At 46.7% G+C, this 23,241-nt stretch overlaps 1 protein-coding gene across 1 annotated transcript in view; it reads right to left on the reverse strand.

Annotated features, from left to right (window-relative positions):
• TTC24 (tetratricopeptide repeat domain 24) overlaps positions 1-23,241 on the reverse strand; it is a 639,301-nt gene that overhangs the window by 530,066 nt on the left and 85,994 nt on the right. The window contains exon 2 of the mRNA XM_069607144.1: positions 14,912-15,742. Coding sequence (XP_069463245.1) covers positions 14,912-15,677 — 766 coding nt within the window. The 5' untranslated portion in view covers positions 15,678-15,742. The remainder of the gene's footprint in view (positions 1-14,911; positions 15,743-23,241) is intronic.

Raw genomic sequence — 23,241 nt, forward strand, 5'->3', positions numbered from 1 at the left:
TATTTAGTTTTCAGTTAGCCAATGCTGAAAAGCCTATTTCGCACAAGTAGGAAGACCCAAAGGGTAAGAGAGACTGTATAGCAGACCTTGCCAATGTAGGATACTCCAGGATTACCTTCAGCCAAAAGTCACCCACTGCAATGTTCCTAAATTCAGATTGCAGAATAGTGTCCGACTGAACCTCAATCAGCTCCTCCAGGGCATCAAATGGAAGATGCACCACCTCCTCTGCCAGAAAAGGCTGCATCACCCAGTCATTAATGCCAGCATTTTCTTCAGGGAAGTATTTATCAAAGCTGGACCTTAATGTTGTTAGGTGACTTGTGATTGGTTCTAGGACATGCAGCAGGTTGTACTCTGTTTCCTCAATTGCTTCTGCAAGCAATGGGAACTGAACTGCTACCCCAGCTCCAATTGTTCGTTTCCAGAGGTCTAGCTTCCTCTTGAAGGCAAATACTTTTTTATTCATTGTAAATGAGTTGGCATTGGCTCCTTGCAAAGACATATTGAGGGTATTTAGCTTATCGAAAATATCAGCAAGGTATGCCAAGAGCACAAGCCAGCGGGGATCACACAGATGGTTTGCTTTGCCAGTGTCCACATCCAAAAGGAATTGCTGCACTTCATTTCGGAGTTCAAACACACGTTGCAGCACTCTTCCCCTGGACAGCCATCTGACTTATGTGTGAAAGAGCAAACCATCATGTTCTGACCCCATTTCTGCACACAGAATTGCAAAGAGACGTGCTCTTGTTGGCTGTGCTTTGATGGCATTAACTATTTTTACAGCTGAACTGAGTACATCAGAAAGTTCATTGTCCATATTCCGAGCAGCAAGCGCTTCACGGTGAATTATGCAGTGTGTCCATACAACATGTGGAGCGACTGCCAACACTTTGGCCTTCAATCCCGATCTATCTCCACACATTGAAGGGGCACCATCTGTGCAGATTCCTACGCAGTCTTCCCATCTCAAACAGTGGCTGCTCATAAAATCATTTAAAATGTCAAACAGTTCTGATGCTGTTGCCCTGGTTTTAATGGCCTTACAAAACAAAAAGTCTTCCAATATTGTAGTTGCCCCACAGTACCTTACATAGGCTATTAAATGAGCCTCTCTGGATATATCTGTTGCCTCATCCAACTGTAATGCAAAGAGACTCGTTTGCAGCTGTGTGATTAACTGAGCAGTGATATTGTCTGCCATCTCAGACACACGTCGGCTGATGGTGGTGTCTGACAGAGGAATCATTTTTAGCTTGTCTGCTACACTTTCAGCACCCATTCTCCTGCACATTGCGATGGCTGCTGGTAGAACGACTTTCTCGGCATCGGTGAACGGTTTTTTATTTTTGGCAAGGAGGTAGGCAACATCATAAGATGCCTTCAGTGCACTGGCTGGAGTAGAAGCAATATTTTGCACTGTACTTTTCTGCTGACTGATGACTTGTAACTTGCGAGCAAAGAGGTCTCTGCTCTTGCCAATGAGCTCCCCATGTTTTGTTTCCAAGTGGCGTCTTAATTTGGCTGGTTTCATGCTCTCATTGGCTAAAATTGCTCCACACACCACACACTGAGGCCTTGTTTCACCTCTGATCACAACGGAAGTAAATCCAAGGTCTAAATATGTGCCATCAAACTTTCTGGCTTTTGCAGGTTTTTTCCTGTGTCAATGTCTGCGTCTGCCTTCCTTTTCACACTACCGTTTTTGGGCAAAAAGAAGTGCTCCATTTCAAAATGGGTTCCTCACCTATGAAAAAATGTAAACTCCCATATTAATGCCTTTTCATATACTTTGTTGATAACCTCATTTACGTACCGAATGAGGTACAGTAGGATTTGAAAACGATAATTCAAAAACAAAAATGCAAAACATGTAGCTGTGACAAAATCACACATGCACTAGAAGGCTTTTGAGCAAAAATGAGGGGCTGAAAAAAACATGGTCCTCCAATAGTGCACCACATGTTTTGTGGTGTTCTACATGTACTATGGGTCCCGACTTGAAGATCTGGTTAGTTTGTAGAATCCAAAGAAAGGCAAGGGACATTGCTAACTGCTTGTGCTGGCCACAATCCATTGGGGCATTATGTGGTGGTCCTCCAAGAAAGAAATTGTACCTTTGCCTCCAATAAGCCTTGAGACAACCATAGCCGCTTCACCCACCCCTTCACAATTCACTATTCACTTGTACAGAGACCTCATTTCTCACCCGCTTAGAGTGGAACCAGTCTGCGGCATACAGCTTGTAATGCAAAGCGCACATATTAAGCAGCATCACAAAAAAACAGGACTGAATACATCACTGAGCTAAATGAATTCTGACTGGCAACATGGGGGCAGTTGCTCCCCCTCCCCGAAGACTTAGTGAAGGCCCCTCTCATGTGAAAAGTTTGAAATGCCCTGGCGACTGTAATTTGAAACGGATGAAATGCCCTGGCGCCTGTAATTTGAAACGGATGAAATGCCCTGGCGCCTTCCCTGGCCACTGGTGCTGCAAGAGACATGAGGACCATGGGGTCTTTTTTCTATTCACTTGTACGGAGTCCCCACAGACCTCTTTTCTCCCCTGCTTAGAGTGGAACCAGTCAGCGGTATACAGCTTGTAATGCAAAGCGCACATTTTAAGCACCAGCACACAAAAAAAACAGAGCACTGAATATATCACTGAGCTAAATGAATTCTGACTGGAAACATGGGGGCAGTTGCTCCTCCTGCCCCCAAGACTCAGTGAAGGCCCCTCTCATGTGAAAAGTTTGAAATGCCCTGGCGCCTCCAATTCGAAAGGGATATAATGCCCTGGCGCTGTCCCTGGACACTGCTGCTGCAGGAGAAATAAGGACCGTGGGGACCTCTGTTCTATCAACTAGAACAGAGGCCCCCACGCCTCGATTTTCCTTGTGTTTCTGGTCACTTTATTTATTGGTCATGTATGTAAATGCCACTTACCTTTTTGAAAGTAAAAAGAATAGAAAAGCAGGAACCTCGTGACAGCATGTAACTCCGGAGTTGATGGACGCAATCTGAAGCAGGATCACTGAAGCTGCAGGTGAGTACTATTTATTGTTGGAAGACGTGGCGCCTTCCATCCTCATTGGCTGTCAGTCAGCCAGATTGAGCTAGCAGCACAGCTTGAGGCCCTTGCCAAATGCAAGTTTAGAGAAGCTGGCTGTCATGGATTGGCTCACTCTCCCTACCACCCCTCCCATCTGAAAGTAGCGCAGTTTGTCACTAATGTGCCATCATTAGTGGTTTCCTGCTCTGCATTCATATGGGAGGGGCTGGTCATCCCTGCAAAACAAGGTGTGCGCTTTACCTTGTTTCATGAATAGGCTCCTAATGGAGCCTGCAGGGCCTCACAAAAGCCAGGCCCCTGACCTCAGTGTGACAGGGGTCGGGCCTTTGTGGGGCCTCAGGCTCCATTAGGAGCCTATTCATGAAGACAAAAGAAAAAGCGCACACCTTCTTTTGCCGCGATGACTTGTCATCACGGCAAACAAAGTGTGTGTGTTTTTTTTTTGTCTTCCTAAATAGGCTTCTAATGCGAGCCTGAGACCTGACAAAGCCCGGCCCCTGTCGCACTAAGCATGTGTGGCAGGGGCCGTGGATCGGGCTGTTGCTCTTTGATGAAGCAACAGCCTGATCCTTTGGTAATGGATGCCAATGTTTACTTTCAAGCTGTGGATGCGCGGACCCCTGGGCATGAGGCTGCGACCCACCAGAGGGCCGCGACCCACAGTTTGAATAACGCTGCTTTAGGAGGTCGGGCCAGAGCCGCAGGCGATCATGCAATGCATGAGGCAGCTGACCCTGCCTCCTTACATTAGCAACGCTCAACGAGCCTGTTCCGCCTCAGAGCAGCTTGCCTACACTGGGGGTGGGGGGCTCTAAAACCCAGCGGAAACTAATTAAGTGCCTTTCACATCCCAGTAAGCACAGCGCCTCATTCGAACGGAGCACTACAGTGAGTGCACGTTTATCCTGATGGCGCGGCACGACATCGCTTGTATTTTTTTAAAAAAAGAAAAAAAAATAAGTGTGTAAAACGCTTACCAGACAAGACATCCCGTGGGCCTATAAAACAGCTGAGTTTCCCTAGCAGCTTGTGTGTTCGAGCATTGGAGAATGGCACATTACCAAGAGCCCAGGGTGTCACAAAGCACCTCCCCTGAGTGGAGCTCAGAGGAATGGGTGGAGGAGCCCACAGGAGGCGAAGAAGACCTCTCCCTCTGTTTTAAAAGGGTCTTAGGTGACTCATTGTCACAGGCAGTGTCAGAAGGGGTGGTGCCCCTAGCACAGAGACTGGACCAGCTGGAAGCCATGCTTAACAATCAGAAGGCAGCGCAGGAGAAGTCCAGGAAAAGAAAGGCCCTTAGCCCCGCAGAGGAACTTTGGCACGACACCCCGAGCCAGGGGTTGACCAAGAGGGCTGTAAAAAGGCTCGTAAGGGGACCACCTCTTTGACGCCCCTGAGCCACAAGGAAGGGATAGAGCTGGGACCCCAAGAGCTGGTCGACCCCGTCAGTAGGCTAAAGAAAGCTTTTCTACTGAAGGTGACAGTCTCATGCTCTCGACCCCCTACCCCAGGGGTGAATAATGAAGGGGAGGAAGAGGATGCCAGTTACTCACTGGATGATGAAGGAGGCAAGGAAAAAGAAGCTCCTCAAAACCCTATCAGCACCAAACAGCCTCCGGAAGAAGAAGAGGGTCTAGCCGACATGTTCGACCCAGAGGCAATTAAGCATCCTAGATCCACTGAATCGGTGCCATCGCCCAGATAGGCGCAGTAGATGGCAAAGCATATTAGAAGACTGTTGGACAGAGAAGTCCGGTCCAAAATGAGGGCAGAATGCCCTAGGCCTGACCTGCCGGGCAAAGTGATGGACACCCATGACCAAGATCCGAAGATGGTGACCTTTGTCACCAAACATCCAAGGGAATTAGAAAAGGTATGGACCGGGCATGGCGAGGATGCCAATATAACTCCTAGATCTGGCAGGCCCGCTCGCAAAGATTATGGACCTGGCTGAGAAGGCCATAGATACAGGGGCACCAGTGGATGCCCGAGCCCTAGGCAGCTGGGCTCACAAGCAGTCTGCCTTTTGGGCAACGCTAATTGCGCTCTTTCATCGGAGAGAAGGAGAGGAGTGTTGTTAAAAATAGACACCAAACTCAGTGACCTAGCCTTGTACAAGGCGGGCGAGGCCACATAGGGCTTATTGTTTGTAGACGCTTTCGCCAAGGAAATGGCGCAATTCGTGGGATCATAATGCACCCTGGAGAAGGCGCAGAGCTCCATTCAAAGAATATTACCTGGACGGCTTTTGGCACGGACCGGGCAGCAGAGGGGTCGGGCATCCGGTCGTTTTGGCACACATCCGAGACCCCAAGGTCCTTTTTTAAGGAGGTTGGTAATAGGAAGTATGATGTCCGAAAAGTTTGGTATAAACTTACGGTAAAAGTTTGCGAGTCCCAAGAACCTTTGTATGTCTTTTACTGAATTGGGTGTGGACTACTGTGTTATAGCCTGAATCTTGGCTGGATCCATTTGTACCTGATCTGCAGAGAGGATAAATCCTAAGTAGGGTACCGAAGTAGCCTCAAAAACACATTTTTCAGGTTTGGCCAATAGACTATTGTGTTTTAACCTGTGGAGGACTTCTTTGACGTGTTGACGATGTTCAGTCAGAGTGTTTGAGAATATGAGAATGTCATCCATATAAACCACCACTGAAGTATACAACATATCTGCAAATATCTTGTCCATGAATCTTTGGAACTGGGACGGTGCATTTACCAAACCAAAGGGCATAACCCTGTACTCGTAGTGTCCCAGTAGAGTCCTGAAAGCTGTTTTCCATTTGTCTCCTTCACGTATACGAAGCAGGTGGTATGCCCCTTGAAGGTCTAATTTGGTGAAGAGATGTGCTCCTTGGACTGCCTCAATAACATCTTTCATTAAGGGCATAGGATACCGGTCTCGCATAGTCAGGCTGTTCAGACCTCGATAATCTATGCAGGGCCTTAGTTCCATGGTCCCTTTTTTGGAGATAAAGAAAAGCAGTGCCCCTGCGGACGATGAGGATTCCCGTATGAGGCCATTTTGCAAATTGGTTGACAAATATTCCCTCAATGCCTCCTTTTCGGGTAGTGATAAAGGAAACATCCTTCCAAAGGGTACTTCAGCTTCCGGAATCAGTTCGATTCTGCAGTCTTCCTTCCGATGAGGAGGGAGATTTCTCGGTTGGGTGTCTAGGAACACGTCTTCATAGTCCTGATACTGGATAGGAATTGTATTAACACTGAGGACGGGGTTTTGTATAGTTGGGAGTACATAGGATAAGGCGGGTTCATTATCCAAACACTGTTGAGAACAATGTGTGGATCTGAACTCTACTGTGTTGAGTTGCCAGTCCATTGCCGGGTTGTGTTTTCTGAGCCATGGTATGCCTAATATGACTGGAAAATGCACTGCTCGGATCGGATGAGATCACAAGATAGATACTCCAAATGATTTAACACTCTGACTCGTAGTTCCTGGTTTTCCTGGCTGATGGGTCCAGATGTCAAAGGTGTGCCGTCAACGCCTTCTACTGAATCGGTCTGATCTTGGGGCGTCGAGGTAAGTGCTGTTCATCGCCCCATTTATCGTCTACAAAGTTGCCTCCAGCCCCACCGTCCAACATAGCCAAACATTCAATGGGTTTGGTAGAGTCCCAGTCTAACGTGATCTTAACCACCATCAGAGTGTTATGGTTTATCAAAGCTGGATGAGCATTAGCACATGGATGCATAGATGTCTCCCCTTCCTTTTCCCTGTTCAAGGTCGGGGTCTTTCGTTTCCCTGCTTTCTGGGAGGAACTTCGGGGCAATCTCTCAGCAAATGTGTGTTGGACCCACAATACATGCAAAGTCCAAGGTCCTTGCGTCTCTTCTTTTCGTTGGCTGTAAATGGTCCTCTAGCAGTTACTATCTGCATTGGTTCTTCGGATTGAACCTTTTCAGGGACTGAGGGTAGGCTAGTGAAAGGTAAGAAAGACCTAGGCTTTTTCTTCTCAGCTTTCCTCTCTGACATGCGGAATTCTATCTGTAATACTAATGACACGAGTTCCTGAAAGGAAGCCGGTCTGGCTACTCTGGCCAGTTCGTCCTTTATGTGTTCATGCAGACCCCGACGGAAAATAGCCTTCTGCGCTGTCTCAGGCCAACCTACTTCTGTTGCCACCTTCTGAAAACAGGTAACATATGTTTGTATGTTGGAACTCCCTTGACGTATGTCCAGCAGGTTCTCAAAGGTGGAGTATAAAACTTCTGGTCTCTCGAATCTCTCCTTGAAACGTGCTTCAAAGGCACCATAGTCATTTAGAGTTGGGTCTGAGTTAGTTACCAGTGGGGTGGCCCAGGCTAGGGCATTACCAACTAGGTTTGAAATTAGAAATCCCACCGTTGTCCGGTCAAACTCGTAAGTCTTGGGCCGAAAAGTATAGTGGATCGTGCAGGCATCCAGATATAGGAGGTAGTTCTCCTCTGGAATCTTCTCTCTGTTGTACTTGTTGCCTCAATGCAGTATTATCCGTCTTTAGGGCGTGTACCTCAAACCTAAGGGCTTGTATGGTGTAAACCATCTCCTGGTATTGCTCCAGGCTAGCCATCTTTACTTGGCATTGCAATCTCTCAGATTCCACAGGTTTATCACTCACACTTTCCTTACCACTAGCCCACTCCTCACCTGACGATTCTGTGTGTGCCTTTACTGATTTGTCAGACGAGCTTTCCAGCTTTTCCCTCCAGGCAGTCGTTGTCTTTATCCTGATGGCCTTGTTCTTTCGTCTGATGAGATAGGGGCGAGCTCCCCCGGAGGCCACCTTGCCTATAAAGCTATTAGCCCGGCAGCGGGGAACTCCAGGGAGTCCACCCCAAACCAGGGAAAAGCTTTGCCGAAAAACCCTGGAAGATCTTGTAGCTGAAGTAAGCAGTGGTGAGTTGTAGTTATCCAGAGAGATAGTTGTAGGTGTGCGCTGGTATCTGGACTCCAATACCCAGCATACACGAGTAGGTAAGTAGAAATATATAGTTCTAACGTACTCGGTTTCAGAATGTAATAAACTACACTACCCAGCAGGCCACTGGGAAGCAGAGCCGCAATGTCCAGTTCCGGCGTGCTCGAGGTCAGAGAGTACAGGACCACAATAACCAGCATGCACTGGTAAGTATTCGTAGTGGATTGAGGAATAGAGATCCATTGAGGAACCGCACAAGCAGTACAGAACTCCGGTGCACTGAAACAAAGTAGTACTTCCAGCCAAGAGCGTCTGAAGACAGGTGGGACGCCGAGAAAGGAACGCGTGCAAGAAGGTATCGCCGAGCGCGGCACAACAGCGGGGAGTAGAACACACAGGAAAACAATTGGAACGGGAGAGGGCACCCGCGGGAAGCGGAAAAAGGAAGAGACGGGCTGACATACAAGGAAGGAAGGCAAGGGATCACAGAGAAACAACAGAAGGCAGAGAACGAGCGTTGTGTAACTCACGTAAGCAGCAAGAAAGTTGCAACGCACAGGTGTTCTCATTTCCCAGGTACTTGTAGGTGCAACAACAGAAAGACTAGACCACACCTTGTAGTGACTCTGAGTTTTAGTCCTTCTTCCAAATCGCCCATCTGCTCCATACTTTCCATGGCCGATATATGACAGTTAAACTTCCGCTCACCTCTACCTGCACCTTACTTATGGATCTCATTTATCGCCCCCCCTCATTCGAGGAAGACATCTCAGTCCAGCTGACACAGAATACTAAACCTGGTTCTCAGATCATCCTGCTAGGAGATCTGAACTTAAGCCTTCACAACCCCAAAAGAGTGAATGCCACAACCTTGAAAAACACTCTCTCTCAACTAGGATTCAAACTACACATTAATGAACCAACCCACATTAAAGGTAGAACCCTGGATTGGCTGGTAAACCTTAACTGTTCCATCACCATCCTCAAAAATGAACCATGTGCATGGTCCAACCACCATTGCATTGCCTTTGCCATACAAGAGAAAGCCTGCCTTAATTCTAATGTAACTATCGCTCCCCCAACTATCGCTCCCCCAACTTTGTCCAGGAACAAACGTAACTTAACATTTGACAACCTACAGCCCTTACTACAGCCCATTACCAACCTACCCCACAACGCTAACGAGGACCCCGCCTTGTTAGTAGAAATGTATAATAACACCATGGATCGAGCAATCAACAAAATTGCACCACTCAAACTTTGAAAGGGCAACCCTTCAAACCATCTAAACACAATGGTTCTCAGCAGACCTAACACTGTTCCGAAATGCAAAAAGATCGCAGGAAACCATTTGGAGAAAACCCCCCTCCACCACCAATAAGAGCCATTCTCCTCAGCCGCCTCAACTTACAAAGCTGCCATTCTCAGCAACAAAACAGAAATCTATAATGATAGAATCCAGAACGCTAAGTCAAGCTCAAAGGAACTCTTTACCATATTAAGAGAAATAGAGGCACCTGCACGTCCTGCAGAAAACTCCCTGAAAGACGCAGTCTGGTGTGCAAACATTCCAAAAGCCCTTTCAGACAAAATAGCCTTACTACGAGCAAAAAGGCTTCTCTCCAGTCACCATCAAAGAAGTAGAAAATATCATCTTAGGGATCAAACTATCTAATTGTCAGGGAAATCTATGCCCAGCCCCGGTCATCAAGGATAGAGCAAGATATGATATGACATGGTATGATATGGCGTTTATAACACGCCTATGTACAAGTGTTTCAAGCCGTGAATTAGCACCATTCATAACAGCCTTGATTAACTCCTCTTTCAAAAACTGCGCTGTCCCTAACAATTTAAAAGAGGCATGGGCCATGCCGCATCTTAAAAAATCCAACTTAGACCCTAACATACCAACAAACTATAGGCCCATGACAACCATACCTTTCCATTAAAAATTCGAGATCGTGCTGCCTATCTCCAAATACAAAAACATTTGGAAGACAACAATCTACTAGGCCTTCGACAGTCCAGCTTCAGACCAAGACATGGTATGGAAACAGCTCTCTTAAATTTAAAAATCCAGATGAATGAAAACACATTGCGTTCTGTCCTTATTCGGCTTGGGGAATAATACCACCTTAGCTTCTTCCATGGGATGGGTGATACATCCCGAGACCGCAAAAGAGTTGAACAGAGAGACCATCTCAGGAACCAATGTATCCTTGAGCGTTTTGCAGAACAATGCTGGAAAGCCATCAGGGTCGGGAATCTTGTCTACCGGAAGGGACATAACCGCAGTCCATACCTCATCCGGAGTGATCTCCCCCTCTAGCCCCTCCCTCTTCACCGGGTCAATTTTACTTAACCGACATTGCCTCAGAAACGCCAACTGTGATTCCTTGTTGGGGGAGTCTGTCAAATACAGGGCAGAGTAACATTCCATAAAAGGCATAAAGGCCTGAACTATCTCCTCCTAGGAAGAGCTGATGCTACCCTGTCCCGTCCTAATGCGAAGGATCGCCCTAGCCTCCTCTTGCTTTCCGACCTGCCGCGCTAACAAACAATCAACTTTGTTCGCTTTTATATAATACTGCAGCCTTATGAATAGTAACAACCTCTATGCCTGCTTAGTCTGTCCCACATCTAATTGGCCCTTGAGGTGCCTGTACTCCTTCCTGAGGGACATCACATTATTTGTTTCTATCTTAACCATTACCCCCATCAACTGCCTTTCCAGATCATCCTGCAATGCTACGAGCTGTTTTTCCCTAAAAATATGTTTTAACTGAAAAACTGAAATATTGTTCGAATACTTATTTCTTTGCAGCTAGTTATTCATGCACATTAAAGATACATGTTTACTTCTTCTAATCAGACAGTTAAAATAGTTCTTCCTGTGGTACTTCATGTACTACTGGTCCAAACATATCCATGGAGCTGTGAGGGTGAAAGAGGGCGCAATATTCTACAGGTCTTTTTCCTATTTTTTGTTGGGAGTATTTTTACTCCCTATTTTTTATTTTTTGGGAGTATTTGACAATTTTTAGAGAGTAAAAGTGGCCGATACATCCCTTATCTGAGGGCTTACAGGGTCCCTCAGTAAATTATCAGGGAATCGCCAATGCCAGAGCCCAGACCCTCCCCTCTCATGCTGTATCTCTATCATTAAGGGAGCATGATCTGAGAGAGCAATGGGCCCCAAATCCATATTTAGCACCTGCCCCAATAAGCTGTAAGAGGCCCACATATAATCGATTCTCGAGAATGTTCAATGAACATGCGAGTAAAACGTATACCCTCTCATTCCCCTCTGAGATTCCTTCCGGACATCGACTATAACTAATCAGGTCATGCAATCACGCAGCTTTTGAGTCGGGCCCCCATGCATTGGGTGTGTGGTCGCGCGTCTGTCTATGATCGGATCACATGCTATGTTGAAATCTCTCATAACAATAACTTGTCCCACCGCGTATTGTTCAAGCTCAACCTGTCCTGCCCAATATTGGGGGCGTATAAAGTGGCAATTGTGTAGTTCTGCCCCCCGAGTACCCTATGTTACTGGAACAAAAATATACCTACCTTCTTTATTTATCATTGTCCCGACTATATGTAATCCCACGAAATCTCTAAAAGCAATGAGGACCCCTCCCGTTTTTGCCCTTGTTGTTCGATTGTATGATTTGGGGATACCCCCTGATCTTCAATTTATGTCTATCGCTCTGGCGTATATATGGGTCTCCTGGAAAGTCACAATAACCGGCCTGCCTGCTTTAAAAAACCCTCCACTTTGCATCTCTTAACCAGGGAATTCAACCCCCTAACAGTTAAGGTGAATAGGCTAAACTCTTGTTTATTCCCCATGACCTACATGGCCTCTCAAACTCCAAAGTAACAGCCATCCTTAACTCCCCCCCACCCATCCTCTTCCCCCCTCCCTACTCCCCTTTCCCCAGATCTCTGGTCAAACTCAGCCCTCCTCCCCTGCTTCCAGCTGTGGGAGCTGAGTCTCGTTAACCACCCAGTGAATAAATGTGAAGTTCGAGTAGAAATCCTACCCTCCCCTGATTCCAAGTGCTGGGCCCACCTCCTACCCTCCCGGCGATTCTCCCTCAACCAGCCCCCCCCAGACACTTGTTTCCACCAGTACCGGCCTCACACCAGAATGCCCAATAGAAATGTACCTACTCGCCCTCACGGGCCAGTGACTTTGACCTCTGTCCATCCGGACCACATGGGGCCCTCTTCTTCATGGTTGTTTCACGCACTTTCCTCCATTCCCAGGGCTTCCCTTTCAGCAGCTCGCATGGAGGCCTCAGTGATCTCAGGCTGCGTCAGTCATCCCCTTCATCCTCAATGTTCAGGATCCTGATTCCTTCCTCACATGAGGTGATGCGGTGTTGGCGGCCCTCCCACGAAAATAATAATCCAAACGGAAACATCCATCTGTACTGCACCTGGGCTTGTGCTAGAACCTTGACCACCGGCCCCATCTGTCGCTGCTTCACCAACGTGGATTGCGTCAGATCTTGGTACAGTTGTATTTCCTTACCGTTCACCTTGAGTGGGTTTACTTTTCTCACCATATGCAGGATCGCCTCCTTCTGAACATGTTGCTGCAGTGCCATTACCACCCGATGAATCCTATCTAGGGGTATCTCACCATCAGACCCCAACTCCAGCAAGTCAACAAAAACCTGTTGCATTGTGTCCCCTAAGTCCCTGTCGTCCACATTTTCAGGCAACCCTTTCACCCTGATGTTGGCTCTCCTCGAGCGGTTCTCGAGATCCAATGTTTGAATTTCTAAATTGTGCATGGCGATTGCCAATTGGTCAACCACTGTGTCTATTTTATGTGTGTCCTCTGTTAACTCTTGAATAGCATTTTCCACAGTGTCATCTCTGTCTCCTAATTCAGCAATGTCCCTCTTCACCTTCTGCAAGGACTGGGCAAGTTCTGATCTGATTAAGCTCAACTGTGTTTGTAAGGTCTCTGTTAACTGGTTGGTGAATGCTTTGAAGCATTGTTGGAACACTTCATTTGTGACCTCCTGACCCATCACCAGGGATGGCGAATACCCCAGTCCCGTCTGCCCTTTTGTGGGGGGGGGGTCAATTATTGACCCACGGCCCTCTTCCCCTCCTTCTGCCAGAGCATCTGGAGTGTACCATCCTGTTGTTTCTTGGCCACTTTAGGAGTGGGGGCCCCTTCCTTTGAGACCTTAGGTTTGTTGCGAGACACTGTAAAGGTACACAGTGTCTGCTGGTGACTTTCAGGTCACCCAACTGGTCTTGTATGGAGATCCCCTATGATATCCTGGCCAGGGATCTGTATCCTTCTTCCCACTCTTATATTCGGGGCACCTACACACCCCTTTCACCCAGACCCCCTCCAGGTCCTAGACAGCACCGGCACACACCCTCCTCGCTGAGGAAAGCAGACCCCTTTGCCTGCTCTTGTGCTCAATGTTCCTGTTTCAGTGAAACCCAGATCAGTGTCCCTTGTGAACGCGCGAGACCAGGAAGGATCAGCCTTTTGCCACTGTCTCCTTTGCGGCTGCTCCCGGTCTGCACTCACAGTAGAGTGTAACACAAAACAGGCTCCAACCAAGCTGCTGCTTGCTTCCTTGCCCTGGAGAGTGTCCCCCGGTGCTTTCTTCGGCCCTCTGCGACTCCACCCACAAGGTCATGCAGTTGCCCTGATCGGGTCCGCTGATCAAGCAAGGTGGAATTCCCAGTTACACATCGCCAATCGGGAAGTCACGTCGTCGATGGTGGCGGAAGAAGCCTGGTAATTGTGCAGAGCCAGCAATGATAACTCACCCCAAGATGGTGCGCCACAAGTCATTTGTATGGGAATTGCTACGTGGCAGTCAAATCCGAACGATCCTTCAGCGAAGCTTTCCAGAAGCCGGTCCCATGCCTCAGGTCATCGCCGAAGTTACAGGCTGCCGAGGGAGTTGGCGCTATTCTGTAGTTTCATGTTTGTATGGGCTACGCCGGGCGGAAGCTCACACCTTATGATGCTCGAGTCCCGGCAGCCATCTTGCGTCTCATTTGTATTATTTTTAAGCAATATAACTGAATACACTGTACAACTGAATACGAAAAATGATTTTGAATGGCAAAATGTAAGAACTATGAAGTTATAATTTGATGAAGCACTCACTTTTCCAACAGAGTCTGAACCCAACCCACCAACTTCTTATAGCTTGTTATAAGCTATATTGAAAGCTATTGGCAGCCCTGTTTTAGATGTTTCTTGGCCTAGTGGGAACAGGTCTGAAAAATGTATAAAAAGTATAAAAAATGTATTTGTAAAAAAATGGGCTATGTCTAGCTTATTGTTCATTCCAGCTGTTTATTGTTTGTGTATTGTTGTTGACCATCTGACAAGGTGGGAACACAAATAATATTTTCAGTGTCATTTAATTTGGGTCTACAAATCACATTTATGTAAATCCACCTTCAATTTCTTGAGTACGGTAATTCCCCTCTCACACAAAATGGTGGCCCATTCAAAGCTTTTGTTTGTCCTTGGTGAAGCTACCTCTCAGTATAGCTGACCTGCTGAGAACTATTATTTAAATGTGAATGTCTTATTTTTGAAATAGTGTTTAATGGCATAGCTCAACTCATTGTAAGTGCTCCCAATTTTGGTAAAAAGATAAAATAACTGTAAAAAGCAGATATAAATGTTTTGCCGAGGGCAGAATCTTACAATTTGGGCAAAACAGAAATATGGGATTAGGGTTTAGGACTCTTAATTCCAGGATCATTCATTCAGCTATTAAACAGAAACCGTTTTCTCTTCAGTTAGGAAAATTAAATTGCTTTTGGTTTGCCGTACAATCTTCCCAATGCATTTACTCCTATACATTTCACACATATTTAAAAGGTAATGCAACTCTTACCCAGCAGTTCTTTATTGGAGATTTTCTTGCACAGAAGACAACACTCATTAAGGACTTTCACCACATCACCGTACTCGTATTGCTGGCTTTGCAGCATAAAGTTCCCAGCCTCATTCATAGCCACTGCTGCAGGCTCCCATCTTCCTGCCTCAAGGTAAAAGTTCCCTGCCTGTATAAAACACTGAGCGGCCCGAGACGTATCCTTCATCTCTAAGTAACAGTACCCCATTTTCATACAAGTGTCTGCTTGGTTTGCCACTTTGAGAGGTTGGTACCGCTCTGCAGCTTTCCTAAAGTACTCCAAAGCCCTTGGGTAATCCTGAAGACTTTCGTAAGCAGTTCCTATGTTGAAGTAGAGGTCTCCTGTATGGTCCCCAACCTCGCCCTCCTTGGGTTGTGACTTGAGGAGAAACTCTAAGCCCTTGTCTGGTTTACCTGTTTCCACGTAGGCAGCTCCCAGGTTGAAAGCACAGGCTCTTTGCACTTGTTTGTTTGGAGTTCCCAAAGACAGAAGAAAGGCCTTTTTAAAGGAAGCCAGGGCACTATGAGAACTCCCGTTAAGTAAACCCTGATGGCCTGCCTTCGTGAGGGCCTCAATCTCAGTTTGAGACATCTCGGGCTCCTTCTTTTCCTCGATGGGCCCTTCGTGGACAGCCTCCTTCTCTTTCCATTTCTTCTTCTTCTTCCTTGAGTTTTGAGGCTCTGGTGGGGCTGGTCCTATAGAATCAGACTCCTTCTCAAATTTGGAAGATGCTTCTGAGGCCATTGATGGTGGCAATGGACTTGAAACTTCAGGCCCACATGATATGCATGGAACGGCAGGCAGTGTTTCTAAAAAATGTAAACAAAACAATTAGATTGTTGAGAATAAAGCTTTTCTATTTCCAAGCTACCCTTTGTGGATGAAATCCTTGCCTGTACATCAAAGCGAAATACATTCAAATGTATTACACCCTCACTACAAACATTCAAGATATAATAAAGGTGTGGTTCACAAACTTATAAGATGTCACCTGACAAAGTGCTGAAAGTGGAGGGTTTCGTTTTACGATCTATTGCAGTCTGATTCTTGATTCCAGATGCATTATTTTGTTCAATACATCCAGGAACTGGAAATATGATGTCCTGAAGCTATAGCGTTATATATGGAACCTATGAATATGTGATCTTTCAACTTCCAAACACATGCAGGCTGAAATTCTATGACTCTCGTAAACTGGTGTGCTTCCCCAATCTACAGAAACTATTATTAGCTGGTCCGTGCCGGCAAGCAATCTGGTGAAGTAGGCTTACCAGATAACTCCAGCCTCTAAAGACACCCTGTTCTTAGTTCTGGATTTTTAATGATTGTACACTAGTCATTTAATCCAACGGCTCAACTAAAAGGAACAAAGACTACAATTCCAACATTTCAATAAATGGTTAGATTAAAGCCAGTGACTAAAGAAATGGTCTTCCCAGTAACACCAAGCTGTAGTGTAAGGAGGAGCAAAACTCCAACAATCTGTAGTTTTAGTCAATGCTAAACTATTGAACCACACCACCTTCCCATGATAGTCCATCCATACATTTGGTGGGCATTAAAAAAGGGTTACAAATTCTGAACATGGATGAGGTACCACCATCTCAGTAGCCACAATGTCCTGTAGGATGATGCTTTGGCTTCTGATTAGCCCTCTGACCAAATCATAACAAGTTACTGGTGGAAAGCCTCCTTTTAGTAATGTCTTTGGGCCTGATTCAAAGGTGTATGTTAAAGACATGCATTCCGATGAGTGACTGCAATAAACGAATCACACCACTCCTGCAAAGCCGTGATTTACAGCATGGCAACAGCCTTTCCAACCACCTCACATGCGAAGGGCTGGCAAGGACTGCATTCAGAGGCCAGAACACCCTTCCTGCAGGAGCCAAAAGCTGCAGACATTAACGGTACCCTTGGAGGTGCCGTTAAGCCCCACAGCACCCATTCTCCCATTATGTAGATAGCATTTCTCAGACTGCAACACCGCTTTCTAGTTCAATAAAAGTTAACTTTCTTGAATTAGAAAAGTGGCAACCTTTTGAGAAATGCTAGCTAAGCCACTGGAGCCATATTTCCCCTGCAAAGATCGATTTTAGCAGCTTTTGCTGGTGGAAAGCAGGACATTTCCCCTCCAGTATTTCCACCCATCTAAGAATTATGGTGTTGGAAACTAGAGGGGAGAATGTCGGCTTTCCACGCCATATTTAGCACAAGCTCTGAATAAGGCCCTGTGTGTGCTCCTCTTGCAGATACCCTGCTGCTTGCATGAATGAGCATTGCAAAGATATTTCATGACATGGAAGCTAAATGGCTCTTAAAAGCCCTTTCCACATACAGACAAATACAGTTTATTGTTTTTTTTTATTAGAATTGTTGTTCGGTGCTGGCCCTACACAGACGGTCTCGACAACACTTTACGGGTTTCAAAGGTTACAAAGGCAGGAGGTGAAACAGAAGTTAAAATTTTTTCTCAGGATAGGATAGAGAGATTAGGATAGGAAAGTGGTAACAGGGTAGATGGAGGGGCGGGGTAATGTGTGGGGAAGCAGGTATGTTTTGAGGCACTTTCTGAAAGAGGCGATGGAGGGTGCAGTGCACATGTAAAGAGGTAGGGTGTTCCATGCCTTGGGTGCCCAGAAGAAAAATGCTTGCTTTTATGTACATGTTAGTTTGCAGAGTGGACTGCGTAGGAGAGGCTGGCTTGCTGTGTGGGTGATGGGTTTGAGTTTACCATGAAGGTAAGATGGGGTTTTGTGGTGGATGGTTTCAAAAACAATGCACAGGCCTTTGAAGGCAATTCTTTGGGGTAAGGGAAGCTAGTGGAGCTGGGCGAGAGCTGAGGTGATGTGTGAATATTTTGGTAGGTGGAAGATGAGTGTGGCTGCTGCTTTTTGAATGGCTTGCAGGGGTGCAAGGGTGCTGCAAGGGAGTCTAGTGCCATAGTCCAGCTAGAGAGAATAAGGGCTTCGATTGCTTTGCAGAAGTCATTAGGAAGAAGGATATGTCTGCTCTTTCGTAAGAGGTGTAGTAGTAGATTGCACGTTTTGGAGGCAGGCTGAGCTTGGGTTTGTGTCTAGGTGGGCGGGGTGGGGGCAGATGAGGAGGTGTTCCGTTTTGGAAGGGTTGATCTTGAGGAACTAGGTGGCCATCCAGTGGCCACACCTACAAGAGGTGTGAGGGAACAGAACCCACAAGAGATACCTCTAACAGGTTAATGAACCTTTACTTTTAAACAACAAAGCGCTTGCGGGCGATGAACCTGTTTCAGAGGGAGATTTGTCCAGCACGACTGGCCAAGTAGATAAATCAGGCTAAATACCATAACATCAAAAAAATTACATCTTTTATTAACACATTGCATTAAAAAACATTAATCTTTTTTGTTTTTTTGTTTTATACAATTCAGTTGTTGAAATTTGACAGTGCAAAAACAGACAGTTTGTTAATGGAAAGAGTACAAATCTTGATCTTCCACTAATCTCAATAGAGTTTCTAGTGCTGTGCAAACAAGACCAGTTGGATAAAACTCACATCAAACACACCATTCATGCTCATATCATTCCAATCATACCAGTTCATAAAATATTACAAATCCCAACATGTTTCTTTCCTATTTCAATTTTTCTAAGTAATACCTGGAAATTCATCAGGGGCTCCCTGTCCGAACAAAATACACTGTTTAAATTCTATGCAACAACCAAATATGAATTTACAGTTGCTTTTATATACTGGAGCAAATTCTATTGGGTTCTAGATTACTAATCCAATAGTATCATCTTCTCTTGACCAGAATGATGAACCTTCCCCTAAAACAGAATAAACAATGGTATAAAATTACCATACATCATCGAGTTTGAATCTCATAAAGTCAATGAATAAAGATGTCGAATTGTGAGGGGTATGAAATTTTGAATTATATTTGTGTCTCATATGCATATTTGTGGAACTGGATGTTGTGTTTCCTTAGGGTTTGTCCAAGGGAGTCAACATTTGGTTGAAGAGGAGTAGAGACAGGTAGGAGCCTTGCAGGACATCTTCTTTTACCGGGGAGGTGTAAGATCAAAAAAGGGGGCGTGGAGACAAAGTGTTTCATGTCAATAAGGAATTAATTGCACCAGTTGAGGACAGTGCCTGAGAGATTCTTCCTGTGGGACAAGATGTTGACTAGAATGGCATGGTCGATAGTGTCGAAGGCTGCAGTGAGGTTGAGGACTATGAGTAGTGCTGTGCGTCCGTTGTCAGTGATGTTATGAAGGTCATCAAGGATGTGACGTGTAGCAGTCTCAGTGCTGTATCCAGATTGAGAGCAAGATTAGTAGGGGTTGAGTAGGTTGTTTGTGGTGATGTGTTGTTTCACTTGGGTAGTGAAAAAGTGTTCCATGATTCTGTCAAGGTACGGCAGGATACTGATGGGGTGGTCATTTTCCGGGAGTGTGGCGTCAAGAGAGGCTTTTTAGAGGGGTGAGATTTGTCCAGTTTTAGAGTGGGTGGGATAGTACCATGTGAGAGACAGGAGTTGATGATATTAAGCCGGTGGGGAGCGATGGTGGTGATGCAATTGAAATGCTGCTTTATGTGGGCATACATCATCCTTGAAGTGTGCAGGTTTGGTTTTGGTAGCAAGGGTAATGAGGGTGTCTGTGTCTATCGGGTGGAAGGTGTCCCATGTGTTGGTTTATTTAGGATCAGAGTGTGGGTGTGGGTGTGGGAGAGCAGAGGGGAGGGCTTGCCTGATGGGGTGTATTTTAGAGTTGAAGGAGTCTATGAGGGAGTTGCCTACCTCAGAGGATGGGGGTGTTGATGGTGTGGATGGTGGTTTGGAGAGGCATTTGACAATGTTGAATAGTTTCTGTGTACGATTGGTGGAGGATTGGAGTGTACCTTTGTGCACATGCCCACCCACATCTATTACATCTTACTGATGCTGGGGGCATGGGATAAGCGCATCACTGTCATGCCATCAGGCCTGACGGAGAGTGCTAAGAGAGTGGCATGTGGAACAATATTGAGGTAAAGGGGTATTACATCCCATTGTTTAAAACAATTCCTAATTTTCCCATGAGATATCTATGCTTTTGTTTTTTCGGCAATGGTCAAGAGCACAGTCCTGCAATCTGGAGTTTTGGACGAAGCGTAAAAAGACAAAAAAAACAAGATGATCAAGTTTTAGGAGTCCAATGGGCAAAGGCTTTGGAAAAATGAGACCTGCTTGCCATATTGTCCTCTCACCCCAAAGTACAACTACCACCTTTAACTAATGATTTTTCCATTTCCATATCCAGCAAACAAAAAATAAAGGGTCTAAATAGCAATATTTCTAGCGAGATTTGGAGGTCACATTATTCTATGGCTTTTGGTAGCTTGAAAGGGGGCGGGCGAATCAGATCATATACCAGGTAATTAAAAAAGGAGGAGGTTACTCCGAACCCAGTCCCATTCTGTGTCCCCATTTTTCTCTTGAGAAGGTTGGGAAGGGCCAAGATTCTCAGGCCTTAGGGAAGGCCCTAGGACTGGAAGGAGTTCCAATTGAACTTTTTAAATCTGACAAAATGGTTTGGGTATCCACCATGTGTGCTTGGTTTAAATTGATCCTAAAAACAGGGCCACCCCAGACTCCTGGAAATAGCAGAGCTAGTCCCTATATTAAAAAAAGGGAATAGGGATGAGCCTGGGAATTACAGACCAATCTCCCTTCTGGACTCCTTGGGGAAAATGTTTCTCAAAGGTAGTATTTCCAAGAATCCTGGAATGAGAGATTGATGCTAACACCATAACTCCAGCCCATGGTGGGTTTTGTAGTGGGTCGGGGACCATTGAACAGGGCTTTCATCTAATGCTCCCTATTACGAAATATTTGGAAGGGCACTTTATATGTAGGTCGCTTTCAATACGGTCGGTAATATGGGGCACTATGAGGACTCAAGGGGCGTGGCTTTGGCAGCCTTGGAGTAGGACGTGCTTCCTGGCAGCTCCGAAGGATCCGACAATGATCCGTGAAAACTACCTACAAAATCGCTCTATTGGGCCCAGGACTGACTGCATATACCTGGGAACGTGTGCTTTGCACACTGTATAAAGGTAGAGTGAACCGCGGGTGGAATTCAGGAAGAATCACTTGACGAAGACGGCTGCTGCTGGATACTTTGCCTCACAAAATGGCCGACAACAAAGGAAACGAAACTGCAATCCCGGAGCGGCTGACTAAAGCTTGCAGCCGTGGGGAAAGTATGATGATGGTGAGGCAAAGCGGAACCCCTGCGGCGGTATGCCGTGTGGCTACATTGTGTCACGTTGGACCACACTGAGGGCGAGCCGACCTGGGAGATAAGTGCCCGGGGACAGTGGGGGTGCGAAGTGAGGGGCTGGCGTGCAGCGCTGAGTAGTCCCTGTTCGCTCGCAGCGGGATCCCGAGCAGCGCACTGCGAGCAGCGCAAACCCGTGAAGGATCGATTGAGAGCCCGGGACACAGCATTGGCGCGAGGTGCGCGCCTGGACAAAATCCTGCGCAGAGCCACTTGAACTAACAGGCCGCCCTAGGATGGATACATGAAGTACTCGCCCGGCACCGAGTAATGAGCGGTGGACCGCTGTAAGAGGCGGCGAATGGTGCACGGCGGCTGCATACAGCGTGTTACAACGGTTGATGAGGGTGGAAAAGGACACCCGGCAGCAATGTCAATCGGGACACACATGGGACAAACACTAAACTGGCCCTATTGATACTATGAGGAGCTGCTGACACAACGGTGGGCTATAAGTTGCAGTTGTCCTCTGAGCAGCCAAGGAATGAAAGGTGGACGCCGCCAAATAAAAGCATGACATGTATGGCGAGCTCAAGTGGATGGGGCCACAGACAATGATGCGCTGACTACGTGGAGCCTGAAGTTAGGTGGTCGCATAATTGAAAAGCGTGGCCTCTAGGACACGGTGGGACATCCTGATACGTGGGAGGGCACAACCCATTCTGAGTAAGGGCTCAGCAAGCATAAGCTAACGCCTGGGCTCATCCGGGATAATCGCCCTACGGGTGGGAAGGCACATAGGCGCTGAGCTGATACAGAGAAGCAGCGCTGACACACCCGAGTCCAGGCAACCTCGGGAGCATAAGGGAGGCCGCAAGATGGCGACGCGAGGGGTTGAGAGCAAGAATAAGAATAAGCAATCCACAATCGATATTTTTGCCACAACACAACAATCTCTCGCGGCCATCACGCCCAAAGGCCCGATAACAGCAGCGGAGGGCACTGCAGCGACCGAAAACCATCATATATTAGCGACCATCACAGAGCTGAAAGACTCATGGGGGATAGCCATGTCAGACCTGCGTGCTTCCCTGGAGGCTAAGATAGACGCAGTGGGCATAGAAGTCACCCTGCTGAGGCAAGATGTCAGGGGGCTGGTGGAACGAAAGAGCAGCCTGGAAAGTGCGGTGAAAACCAACACGGAAACCAGCACCGACAACGTAAAGGAGATCCACGCACTTAAACAACAGGTTGCCAACCTGGAGTCTCGGGCGGAGGAAGTGGAAGGGAGAGCGAGAAGGAACAATATCCGCGTGGTGGGCCTGCCAGAGGGAGAGGAAGGACAGGATCCGGCAGACTAAGTTGAGAATCTACTCTTGCAAGAAATAGGGGCCGGAAAACTCTCGCAGGGATTTGCAGTGGCGCACGCACACAGAGCCCGTATGAGGAAGCCGCGGGCAGGGGCCCCTCCCAGGATGATAATTGCAAAAATATTGAACTATAAGGATCGCGAGAAGATACTTGAGTACTTCCGAAAAGGTGGAACAATCGAAAGGGCCTCAAGCAACGTCACGGCGTATCCGGACTACTCAATGTTGGTCCAGAGGCAACGCTACTGCTATTTGGCGATCAAAAGGAGGCTACGTGCGGCTGGGATAAAATATATGCTCCTGTACCCTGCGAAATTGAAGGTGGTGCATAAGAGCAAACATTTTTTTTTTTGATACCCCGGAACAAGCAACGACATGGCTGGATCTGCAGGGTTGCCCGGAATGAGATACGGAGGAGGATCAAGACGAACATGATAAGTGCTTAGATGTAGATTAGATTAACGGGTGTGGCTAAGTGAGGCCGATATTTTGATAGGATAATGCTGACTGTCACAAACTTGAAGGACTGGAATATAGGAGCGCGAACATATGCGCAAATTGTGCAGCAATGTGTAGTTAACCCAAAAGGAAAATAGGAGCGGCAGGGCGAAAGCACCCTACCCCCCGAATTATAGTCGTAGTAGTAGTAGTTTAGCCATTAGGGCGGCCTCGCCCTGCGGAGCTTCGAGTACA

The sequence above is a fragment of the Ambystoma mexicanum genome, chromosome 1p, assembly GCF_040938575.1.
Source record: "Ambystoma mexicanum isolate Mex_15411 chromosome 1p, UKY_AmexF1_1, whole genome shotgun sequence".
Lineage (NCBI taxonomy): Eukaryota > Metazoa > Chordata > Amphibia > Caudata > Ambystomatidae > Ambystoma > Ambystoma mexicanum.